The 12,143-nt window shown below is 38.2% G+C and overlaps 2 protein-coding genes across 2 annotated transcripts in view; both read right to left on the reverse strand.

Moving 5' to 3' along the window:
* LOC122061698 (superoxide dismutase [Cu-Zn] 2) overlaps nucleotides 1-2,004 on the reverse strand; it is a 3,321-nt gene extending 1,317 nt beyond the window's left edge. Inside the window, exons 1-5 of the mRNA XM_042625115.1 lie at nucleotides 1,783-2,004; nucleotides 1,555-1,656; nucleotides 1,301-1,396; nucleotides 1,153-1,184; nucleotides 943-1,018 (exon numbers count right to left, since the gene is read on the reverse strand). Of these exons, the coding sequence (XP_042481049.1) occupies nucleotides 943-1,018; nucleotides 1,153-1,184; nucleotides 1,301-1,396; nucleotides 1,555-1,656; nucleotides 1,783-1,873 (397 nt within the window). The 5' untranslated portion in view covers nucleotides 1,874-2,004. The remainder of the gene's footprint in view (nucleotides 1-942; nucleotides 1,019-1,152; nucleotides 1,185-1,300; nucleotides 1,397-1,554; nucleotides 1,657-1,782) is intronic.
* A 1,720-nt stretch (nucleotides 2,005-3,724) lies between these two features.
* LOC122061697 (mitochondrial dicarboxylate/tricarboxylate transporter DTC-like) lies at nucleotides 3,725-9,066 on the reverse strand. The gene is made up of 6 exons (XM_042625114.1): nucleotides 8,726-9,066; nucleotides 8,429-8,512; nucleotides 7,693-7,754; nucleotides 5,165-5,526; nucleotides 4,333-4,547; nucleotides 3,725-4,136 (listed from the first exon to the last, which is right to left on the reverse strand). Exons 1-6 carry the CDS (start codon nucleotides 8,837-8,839, stop codon nucleotides 4,080-4,082), a joined length of 894 nt encoding a protein of 297 aa, XP_042481048.1. The 5' UTR covers nucleotides 8,840-9,066; the 3' UTR covers nucleotides 3,725-4,079.
* Nucleotides 9,067-12,143: the final 3,077 nt, after the last annotated feature.

Below are 12,143 nucleotides of genomic sequence, written 5' to 3' on the forward strand. Positions count from 1 at the left end.
AAAAAAAAAAAAAAAAAAAACTCATCAATCCTAAAACTCCTATAGCCCTCTTGACATCTCACCACCATTGAACTTGACATCACCTTGTCCATTCCCTCAGATTATGTTCACCCTTGCTCCCTCAACTAGACCTACAGAACGAAATTGTTCCAATATGTAGGACAACCATAAAATCCTCTAATATAGAATTGCTCGCAGAGCACCCTGCTTGATCTGCAAGAACCCAGAAGTTGGCACATCCAGATTAGGCAAGGACAGTCCCTAAAAATTGAGTTTTGGGCATTCTCTAGAGGGGAAGCTTGCAAAAGGATTAGACCATTACCTTTTCCACAGCCAACTCTTCCATTCTTCAATAAATTAGCCCCCAACAGCACTTTTGATCATTATATCAAAAGCTCTCCTTTTGGTACCCTTGAATGTATCAAATGAACGGGGCTCAACCAGGTCCAAACTGGTGATTTCCTATTTTGCAGACAAGTCTTAGGTTATGTTGTTATCTACCGAAAAGCCTGAGCTATGGATTACATCATAATAATAGAATAAGTCAGGAGATTAGTTTTTTCACCATTGTTGGATATGTTATGAGTTTTATCTTTTGCCCGCACACTGATTGATACTCAAGGACAGCTAAGAAATAGCCAAAATTATGACAAAGTTCATTAAGATTTGCCTTGTCGTGAACTCAATTTGAAAATGATGAAATATGATCGATCAATTGCACTTTAATGATTCATAAGCCTCTTCAACCTATAGCAGTCAGTATTGTTTGTTTATCCAACCAGAACCACTTTGCAATGCATCATGATGTCCCAAGGTTTTCTGGTGTCTTTCTATCTAGTAAAATGAGTATTGACCAGAAGAGGTCTTAGAGATTTAAGCTAGGGAGCCTGTAAAATTTTCAGAAAGGCATAAAGAATTTAAGAAGAATGTAAGAATTCATACCTTTACCAAGATCATCAGGATCAGCATGTACAACAACTGCCCTTCCCAATATTGAATGCTGGCCACTTAGAGGAATCTACAAATTCACAAACAAAGGAGAAATAATCTTTTGAGAATACCAATGCTTTCACAAGAATAAGATGTACATCTGAAGGAATGGGGTTGAAATAACAGTTCAAGTTATAGTCTATAGAAAATGAATTTCACCACCTGCTTATCCATGATGGAGATCTCAGCAATTCCTAGAAGACAGAAATCCAGCTTCATTTAGATTAAGAAGGGGGAAAAAAAAAAAAAAAACTTCTTTACCAGAATCCAAGGAGAGCAAGTAGATAGAATAGAAGGCAAGTATACAAACCATCGGGGCCAGCAAATATGTTTCCCAGGTCACCCGCATGCCGCTCTTGATCAGAAGGAGCTCCATGATTCTTACTCAGTGGATTGAAATGTGGGCCTGAAGCAAAGGGACACCTCAATCGATCAAAATCCAGAAGCAAGATGGGTAAGCAAATCGAACATCCATTGGAAATCAGGAAAAGAGGAGAAACAGGTAGAAGTCAAGATTGATGGAAGGTAATTAACAGAAGATAACGCAAACAGAGAATGACCCACCAGTGGAATTGCAGCCATTGGTGGTGTCACCAAGTGCATGAATATGGAAACCATGGAGACCTGGGGAGAGGCCCATGATCTTCCCTTTGACATGAGTAGCTCCTGTATTCAATCAAACAAATTGATTATAAATTCCCAGTCGATTTTGATTTTTGAGAGATAAAAAATATTTACTAATTGATCAACCAATTCCCAGCCCATATTTAATGTTTAGAGAGAGAGAGAGACCGTTGGCATCCTGGAGGAACTGAAGAGAGCCTCTGACGTTGTTGTCGCCGGTGATTAGAGCAACAGCCTTGACAGTTCCCTTTGCAGCCATTTTTATCTTATTTTCCCTTTAATGTGGTCACTGGGTTTTCGTGTTTCCCTTCTTTCGGATGAGCTTAGCCTCTCGTGCCTCACAGAAGAATCATGAAGCCTCTTTCTACTGACCAGATCCGAATGGGACGAATATTAATTACAAGATAAGTATGTTTGATTTTGTTTTACATCTACTAATAAACCTACTTGTTATGTAAAGTTCTTGTGCAAGAGATTGAAAATATAGGACTTACTGAAGCAATTGCATTTTAATACATGGGCCAATGAGAGAGCATATGAGAGCATCTTTAGTATGAGACGGTATAATCTTTTTGCATCAGCTATGTCTAGACATGTCCTTATATCAACAGAAAGCGTTTTTTCTTCCTAACCCTTTTTTAAGGAAAAAATAACACTATCCACTTGTGTGTGTCTATCCCTAGACAAAACTGGTGCATAAAGATTATGTTGCCCTGCACTAAAGATGCTCCCGTGCATCCTCTCATTGGCCTGTATATTGGTGTATATTTACACCAATAGGTTAGTGTTCTCTTACCTTTCTTTTTATGTCCTGGATCTAATTTTTTTTTTTTTTTTCTTTTATCTTCCTATAGTGAAGTCTAGGAGTATTAAATGATTAGTTCGATTTAGTTTTGACTGTTTTCGGCTACTTCAAATATCAGCTTAATCGCATTTCAGGTCAATAAGGAGTTCAATTTAAAAAACCTAATCCAAAACTGATAATTATTGATTATTGTAATTGTCTCTACTCGGTTCTATCTTGATTCTCTTACATAAAAAAAGGATTGAGTTTTTCTTCAGAACAGGGTCTTTAGTTGGGTAGGAAAATGTATACACACCACTTGGGGTGTATAATCAACTTTGTCCAATAGGGGGTGAGAGAGATGTTTAATGACCCTTGGATGGTGGCCAACACTGTAGAAAGACTTTCCCTATAAAAAAATGTGGGTTTTTTTTTTTTTTTTTTTTCATTTAGTGATTTGTAATTTCTTTTCGAAAAAAAACTTGTGTGAATAACAGGAGGGATAATCAAAGAGTGTCAAATTCTAAATACATATACAGACTATCATTTGCACAACTCCTAAATGACGACAAATTCCAGAAAAAAAAAAAATTTATAGACATGGGAATTATGATCAGGGTTTGGGACAAACAGAGCTTTTCAGTGTAATGTTTCCAATTTGAGAAAGTTTCATGGAGAAAATCACAGACCATCCTTCTCCTTCTCTCCCCCCTATTGTAAACTCTTTTATCTTTTCTTCTCTCCACCCTTTAGTATGAGGTCTGCCTCTGCCGCCACATTCATATCTGAACAGGCATAATGGCTAAGAATCTCTACACCATGGGTAAAAACGAAATTCAGTCCTTTTTAATTTCCTCCAACTTGTTAAAAGAGACCATATCAGACCCCTTTTACTTACTCCAAAAAACAACACACTCAACCTTATCTCCACTTAATAGGGTCAGCTACATGTATCCGAGTAAAACACTGAAAGGACAACTGAAGTAACAACAAAATATGAAAAATGAAATGAAAGTAAGAGGAAAGTGACACAACCTAATAAGTCAAGAGAAAATAGGGTATGCTACATTGATCATTGCCCTCAATAGACTATCCAAGGTCATACTTGGGACAAGACCTAAACTATGCATGTCATTCATCGCTACTTCTCCTATAGTCAATTAAGCCTGCCCTTAGCTTTTTCAGCTCCTTAAATCAGGATCAAATTCTCTAACATTCAATCAGAACTGATTTCCCAGATTCAATGGATAAAGGAAGGGAATCTGTGACACAAATTTTGAAGTACATATATTGATTGCACAAGCAAAAAAACAGAAACCTGTATCCTAAGCAAGTGATGGGTTCTTTCATCTATAACATTAAATGGAATGGATTTGAGTCTGCCATATCAAAGCAACATGACCACTTTCATGGGCCAAGAAATTTAGCTACACTTATAAATATCCCTACCCACAATTTTTGCTGAAAATAAAGAGGAAAAAAAGTCAGAAACAATTGTTTCTGATACAACTCCAATGATTATTAACCCTCTAATCCAGTTAAATTTGTCAAATTTTCTAGAAGCAATGGTCGAGGGCTGCTAAAGCCGCCAAAACCAGCCCTCACTAACAGGACAAAGGCAAAAAATCTTATTATAGTGACTGATGCTCCAAACCCAAGCAAAATTCTAGTACTTGGATTTCTACAATCCAACCGATTTCTCCAACTTCTGAATTTGGTTCAGGAATATCCACGTCATCTGCAGAACGATATCCGAGAATCACAGTCAATATAACAAATTTTCATAAAGCAACAAAGTGAAACAAAATCCAATGATCAAAACCAGAAGGAGAAAGCATTATGTTGGAAGCGTAACAAATAAGAATTCTCAAGGCAACACACACAAGGAAGAAAAAGGGGTGGGGTGGGCGGCGGTGGGGGGGGGGAGGGAATACCATGACATGGGGAGCAATCCTGACACAATAGACAGGAAACCCTGTGTAGAATTTGAAGGGTCCTCCTGCTTTCAGAGTTTTCATTGCACAGTCCATAGATCCAGTATATGGATACTTCCCGTTGGCATCGGGTTGCATTTTCTGTATTTGAGTTTTCACAAAGTCAAATGGTAAACTACAGGCTGCAGCAAAGAATCCAGAAACAGCACTTGCTCCTGCAAGAAAGAAAAAACAGTTAGCATCAAACTTAAACAGTACTTGCTCCCGCAGAAGGAAAGAAGGCAGTTAGCAGTATAAGGTTTCAGGTTTTACACACCCACCACACCAACCCCCCCCCCCCCCCCCCCAAAAAAAAAAAAAGGAACAAAGAGAGACGTAACATCTAGACTACACAATATGCCACCTGATACCAATTCCTTTATTTAGTCTGATTTGTATACGACCTTTAAAGTACTTAACACTTCCTAGTAGAAATACTAGCACTAAGACAGCAATGAAATAGAAGAAGTGATCCAGAAACTCAACACAATGGGCCCCACAGTATTTAGCAGCTTGATCACCTGTAATATAACTCGTCTATTTCCTAGATATAAGGAATAAATGTCTGTCCATAGAAGACAAAGGAGAGAAAAAATCTCACAACATTACATGAGTCCTTTTAGTAAAAATAAAACAGATCTCAACCCAAAAGCACACTGAGGAAATGATGAGTCATCATAGTTCGACAAAAAGAATGAACTATCTTACCCACTACTCGCACTACTAGACTATTCAGATGTTATGAATTTTCAAATGTTACGGTCATTAGCAAAGAAATGGTGAAGTATATTACCCACTACTGTACTAGCTTCACCGAAATTAAGGGAGTCTCTGAAAAACTCAACACTTTGATCGTAAGAGGCGAGCATGCCCATATTCAATGCCATGGCCCTCACTACAGTAGGACCTGCTCCTTTCCAGAGTGCCAGAACTCCTTCATCTGCAACTATGCGGGATAGTGCATGGAATGCATTTTTGTAATGCCTCCGTTGTGCAGCAGGCAAAGTGGCATCAGCCTGCATACGGATGAGTGCTAAATCAGCAGGACTACCAAAACATGCTCCAATTGCTCCAGCTGTCAGTCCACAAAGAGCTTTCTGGTACAGAGGTAGAGGCTTCCCATCATTAGCAGCAATTGCTTTGTTCGTCAAAATCCTAATTGGCAAAAAAACAGCGTATAGAAAGAATGAGAAGAAGATAACTGTCAATTCCCAGAATACACAGGAAAACGTATTATTTCATCTTTTTGAAGTAATATGCTATTCCATAGAACAATAAATTGCCTCAAATAATTCTATTGCATGTTGCTGGACTTAACATTTTGTCAGGCATAGGAGAGTCCATCTTAGGTTCTCATTTCTAAGTATCATAGGCACAAACAGTACATGAGTTGTAGCTATTCATTAGGATGTGTGAGGAAGCCAACTAACTCAAGATTAAAAAAAAAAAAACTCAAACTCTCATAAAAATGCTAAAATGGATTTCTTTATGAAAATAGTAGGAACACAATTGCTCTATAACGTTTAAAGTCCATTTAGAAGCTTTTTAATTATTCAAAAATCTGAAGTTTTGAGTCTTTGTAGACATGACTGAGTAACTGAGTATAAATCAAGACCCTTGTTTTGGTCAAGAAAGCTTGAATTGAGAGTTTATTCTCCAGTTCCTTTATATCAAGAGATTGGATAATCAGGGAGGTATATAGGCCCATTTCTTCATGTTATTCTGTTGGTTAGTCCAATTTAGTTGATCGGTTTCATCAACAAGACCGGATATCAGAAATGAAGGATTGGTTTCTTTGATATTTTCAGTTGCATCGAAATTGATTCAAGATAATTTTGCTGGTGTATTAGCAAGCTAGCTCCACAAGTAGCGTTTTCTTTCATTTATACGTCTGGAAATAAAAAGTCAGAAACTTAAACATAATGGTGTTCTATCTTCATGGTGATAAGGCACAACCAATTTAATCCATTTCTTGTTTCTTCATTAAGGAAAAATATTAATCCACCTCCCAACAACTAATCTGAGAAGGGATAAACTTGCAGATTTATCTCTAGACACTAATTAACTATCAAATCATAAGACCCCAAAAAACTTAATTAGAGTATTCATTATCGCAATCAATTCTGGTCAAGGACAACTAATAATCCATCATATTTTGTGGAAGATTTTCTTCAGATTTGAATAGATTCCTGGGCATATGTTTACCAAAAAACACGTCTCCGCAAAATCTTAAGACCATTTATGGGGGCTGACGCCTGCCTAATGCTGGAAGGGCAAGGATGTTGATGACCTAATGACGGGAACCAGTGACCGAAGCCTCAATGAATTGAACATTAGATTTGTTCTAAATCTAGTCTTCATATTAGAATCTTCTTCCCACCCTTAAGAGAGCCCATCACTTGCAGATTCATCATTCAATCTACATTAGTTATAATATATAATAAATTGTGTAAATGTCAAATGTTTACTTTATATACTGGTATGTAAAATAAAGGGCAATGCCTTCAAACCTTAGACCTCACCATAGGAATTTTCCATCAGTTCACTTTAACCTCGGTAGTAAGAGTTCAACGTATGGTTAAATGAGCAGTAATACAAAACAACTGGACCAGGTTCTCTTTGATCAGCCAATAGTTGTTAACGATCCTGTGTCATATTTTCCTGGAGCTAGTGATGACCATCATTCATGGTGAAAAATGGTCCAAACAGTCTGACCTAAGTTCAGTGGTCAGTGGAAGCACTGGTCTGGAACAGTGACAGCTTTTGGAGACCCCATAAACTGTTTTCACTTTCTAAAGAATGCATAGATATCAGCTCCCACAACCTAATCATCACATCACCGAAGAAATTTCCAATCTATCCACTCTTTTTAAATTGAATCACCCTCCAGAGGCTCGAATTGGTTTTATCCAAGATAAACCAGACCAAGAAAGCTTCCGGAGAGAACCCAACAATTTAATAGTACTGCTCATAGCCTGGCTGATAAGCTCGAGTGCAGATCAGATTGGCATTTAGGGCCTGCAGCTTTCTTTTGTCCGAACAAGATTTTTCTGTTTACAAAGCCCTCCCCCAATCGGTTGGGGGTGGGGCAGGGAGCTACACATAAGGAACACTATGACTAAATTACCTCAATATTAGAAGGAACTTCGAGGTAAAGATAGTTTCCTAATCAGCTGTAATTTTCACCAAAATTTTCAGTATAAAATATAGATTATTCATAACTACCATAAATAGGCATAACACTTCTTATGTTTCTCTGGTTGATTAGCTGAATACCATGGCATTCTAATACATCACTAATTGATTTCCACAACTTCTCACCTGAATGATCCAAGTCGTGCGGTTGTGTAAGTAGCTTGTCTGAGCAGCCCAGCTGACAACCCCTGCTCAAGAAAATAATGCACTTTACATTAATAAGAGGACATGTAACAAGAGGTAAATTATCAGCTTATAAATGGATGGATCACTTTTAAACCAATAGAGGGTTTACTATTGTCATCTACAGAATCAGATGGTGTCCCAAAAAAAGAGTCTCCGGACTTTCAAAGAAACCTTCCCACCAATAGCTGCATAATCAAGATGACTAGCACATGGAACACAACAGTAATTGGCCAGTGAGCAACCCTTGTGAAATAGTAAGTATAGTCAGAGCAACAGAGCCATTTGCATGAAGTCAAATGAACCAAATGAACCTCCATCTTCTGATGGGTAGCTCCCTCTGGTTTCAGTTTAAATATTCTGACAGAGAATCCCAAAACTACAACATATAACCCCAATTACAATTATTCTCTCCACTCCCACCAACAATTTGGTTCCATATCCTCAAAGGGGGGAAAATATACTAGCAATGGCGTATTTCAGATGGAGATTTACACCCCATACACTTGGATCTATCAAACTTTGATTGTTTCTTCTAATCAATGATCCGGATCAAGTGAAAAAGTTTGGCATTTGAAAATTTAAAACAATCATAAACAATAGATCCCAAATCTCAAAAAGAACCAGATGGGAAAAAGACAAAAACCATCTCAAATTTCCAGCATTCTATGAGTCAGACCTTGTAAAATGCTCTAACGCCCTCCTCTCGGAGCATATTCCTAGTCACCTGGGCTGCGGAGCCTTGACCTAACTGAATCCTCACCTGTAAAAGATAAATAGGAATAAGAATCCGAAGAAAATCAAATCCACCAGATCGTCGCATAGATCCTCAAAATACTACCAGCTTCATCATCATAAAACTAAAACAAATGAGTACCCATCAAAGAGAAAAGGCTCAATCCCTCAAGAAACATGTTATTTCAGAGAGAGAAAAAAAGATCCATCAGGTATGGTAAGGAGGAGCAAGAGATGATACCTTAATCATATCCACTGGTTGGATAACGCAGGTGGCGAGCATCCCAGATGCTCCACCATTAGCGAATGGCTTCACAGTAGGCCAGACACCACTAGTTTGCGACTTCTCTCCCATTTTTCGATCTGAAACAAGAGCAGAACAAGAGAGAGAAGAGGGGTTTCGTGGACTCCAAAGTCAAAAACAGAAAGGAAGGAAAGAATACTCCCACAGGCTGGGGCACTTGGCCAAATATATGAAACCAACACTTCCACTGTAGGCCTCTCTCTCTACCTTCTCTTCAAACTTTTCCGAGTAGATACTTTACGCAAAAGCCATGCCCACATAAAAAAGATTCAAGGCACACCAATGACCACACTGCACAAGCCTAAAACCTACCGCCTTTTTTTATAACAATAAAGGCATGCACGTGGATCATACGGGCTTTTCGTGGACCATGCTTACAAGAAGGGAGGTTTTCCGAGCAAGCAGCGTAGAGGAACGCGGGTCCCACACTCCAATGGGGTTCAGATCCATCCTCACATAGGGGAGCAGATCCATCCAAGGAGGGAATGGTTCCCTATGTGGAAGGGTAGTAAGATTATTTCATGTAAAGAGAGAGAAGGTGCTGTCATTCCTTGGATTTAGACGCTCTCCGTTGATCCAACTCTTCTATGGCATGGTAGAGGTGGCAACGCACATTCAACGGTTTGGAGCACTTGGGCATAGACCCCAACACATGGTATGCTTCCCAAAGTGGTGCTTCAGGGTGTTAGATTTACAATGCCACCCTTGCTGTGTTGTAAAGGAACCCCTTCCTCTCTAACCACCCTGATGGGAGAGGGACCAACAAGGCACCAAATAGGATAGCTAGAGAAAGTGAAACCCCTTATTTTCTCTCTCCTATTTTGTTTTTTGCTGGTCCCTCCCCAGCCACCCCTGCCTAGAGAGGACCTATTTCCTTTCAAGGAGAGTGTTTTCTATGGGGGGGAACGCTAACTCCACCTACTCTCTCTCTCTCTCTCTCTCTCTCTCTCTCTCTCTCTCTCTCATATAGGTCATTTTACATAGGGGAGGAAAGAGACAAACTGTGGTAGAGGCTAGGCGGAGAATTTTATCCCTTTAGAAAAAATAATTTGGATATTATGCATGTACATTCATCTACATATACAGGTCAAGTGCCAAACACATGTCCCTTTTGCTTCCATAAATACCTTTATCCACCCTTTAAATGGTAGCAAGTGGGATAGGTGTTGGCATGCAACCCAAATGTATGTAGCAATTCAACCCAAAATAAGAGGGGAGGGGGGACCACTGAATTTTCCCCTGCCCGTAGAGAAATTTTTCTTTCTTTTACTCCTAAGTTCTAGCATTTGGACGAGATTACAATAATGCCAATTGCCAAAGGCACTTCAAACATTCATCACATAGGAGTAATATGAGATTGCAAACTAGGGGAACCAGTGAGTTTCCCATGCCCACAGTGAAAATTTTCTTACTTTTACTCTTGGATTCTCGCATATAGGAGTAATATAAGATTGCAAACAAGAGGGAAAACTTTCTCAAAAAAGTGAATAATCTTATAAAGGAAAAAAAAAGGGAGGCAGGGAGAGAGTTATCTGAACAAGTAGGAAAGGGAACATATAAATGACAAGCGATAAAACGATGATCTTTACACATAAAGAGGAGATTAGTCCAAGAATCTTTTCCCTAGAGAAATTTTTTTACCATTATTCCCACCATTGGAATGTCATAATTGCTCTCTTATTATAGGAAATACTAAATGCCCTTGGACCTTGGCACTATGCCAGGATTTCCATCGAACCACGAAAAAAGGATGAAGAGATTCTCTCATCATGGTGGGACCAGTGGGTGAGGAAAACTCAGTCCAAAAAAATCTCTTATGCCTAGACTCAATTTCCAATCAGCATACTCTAATTTTTGCCATGTAGTGGAATGATGTAATAAGATTTCAGAACAAATAACTGTTAAGTAAGGCAACAAAAGGTGGGGTATGCTCCATTGCTCTCCCTACCTAAATTATCCAAAGTTTTCAAAACAAAAATCCTTTTCAACCATGTTATACCACACCATATATCCACTACTTTTTTAATTATTAAATGAATTTTAAAAAGGAAGAGGTGCTTTCATGTGAAACCTTATCATCTCTTAACATCAGATAGGATTCACTAATTCAGTTTAGATCCATTACACAAAATGTCCACATCCAGTTTTGTATCAACAACAATAACAAAAACAAAGCCTTGTCCCAACAATTTTGTATGGCATGATTTATAACTGATAAACATGCAACATTCATGTGACTGATCATCTTTCGCTCTCCTTTTATTCCCAAGTTGATTTGCGGGGGCATTAATTTTTTTAGAAAATAAATAATTATGAGGAGAGAAAAGTGGAAATCGCCAAGTAAATTAGTGGAGTGCATCTATTATTTTTCATATTCAGGTGAGTGGATGTATAGTGTGTAAGAGTAGGTGGTCATTGGCCCTACTAATGCCCAATAAGCTAGCCAATCGATGCTTAATAGGTTTTAAAAAAAAATTATATATAAATCAAGGTCTTTGAAAATAGATCTCGAGAATTTTTAGGTTCTCATCACACCAAAGTCTACTCTTAGAAAAAAGAATTTCAATGGATAATGTACTAATTCAAGGTGACTTTTTAAAATAAACAGTTCTTAAATTGACTTTTTCATGTATTGTTCAATTAAATAAAGTGGGAAAAAGTTCATACAACACCATTTGGAGGTCTAACTCAAAAGCTTAAGTTACTATACAGAGATATAGCCTAATGACATATGAAGATACATCTAATGTTCTAGATACCAATGTGAGACCATGTCTAATTTCTCTATCTTTACCTTAATAATAATAAAAATAAATAAAAGAAGAAGAAGAAGAAGAAGAGAGAGAGCATGCCTCTATAATTCCCAAGATATCAACATATTTGTTTTGTTTTCGGCAGAAAGAAGAAGAAATGGTCATAACAATGAATCCCTTCACACCACCACCACCTCCCACCCAAGATTTGGAAATACATTAAATTTAAGGGGAGAGGTTTCTCACGACATTAGAATAAGAAAGCGCACCAATGAAAGTACGAGAGATGGATTTGTTCATCAAGGGGCCCGGCATTTTGTTGGAAATAGAGAGAATGTCGGTATGGACTCTATTATATAAGAGAGCATGAGAAGAAATACATCGTGAGAATCTTTTCCCTTAAATTTAAATTGGAAAAGTTTAATAATAAAAAATATAAGGAATTAAAGAAATCTTCTCCTCTTGGGGCATCAACATTGTGTTGAGGTCCAAGCTGACTAATTAGTGTTCTTGGAGAGCCTCCACAGTCCAGAGACTCTAGACCCAAGATAGTCTGATGGTGTGCTCTTAATACCAATGGTCCTGAGAGATGGTATATGGGC

Source organism: Macadamia integrifolia, chromosome 14, assembly GCF_013358625.1.
Source record: "Macadamia integrifolia cultivar HAES 741 chromosome 14, SCU_Mint_v3, whole genome shotgun sequence".
In the NCBI taxonomy this organism is placed as follows: domain Eukaryota; kingdom Viridiplantae; phylum Streptophyta; class Magnoliopsida; order Proteales; family Proteaceae; genus Macadamia; species Macadamia integrifolia.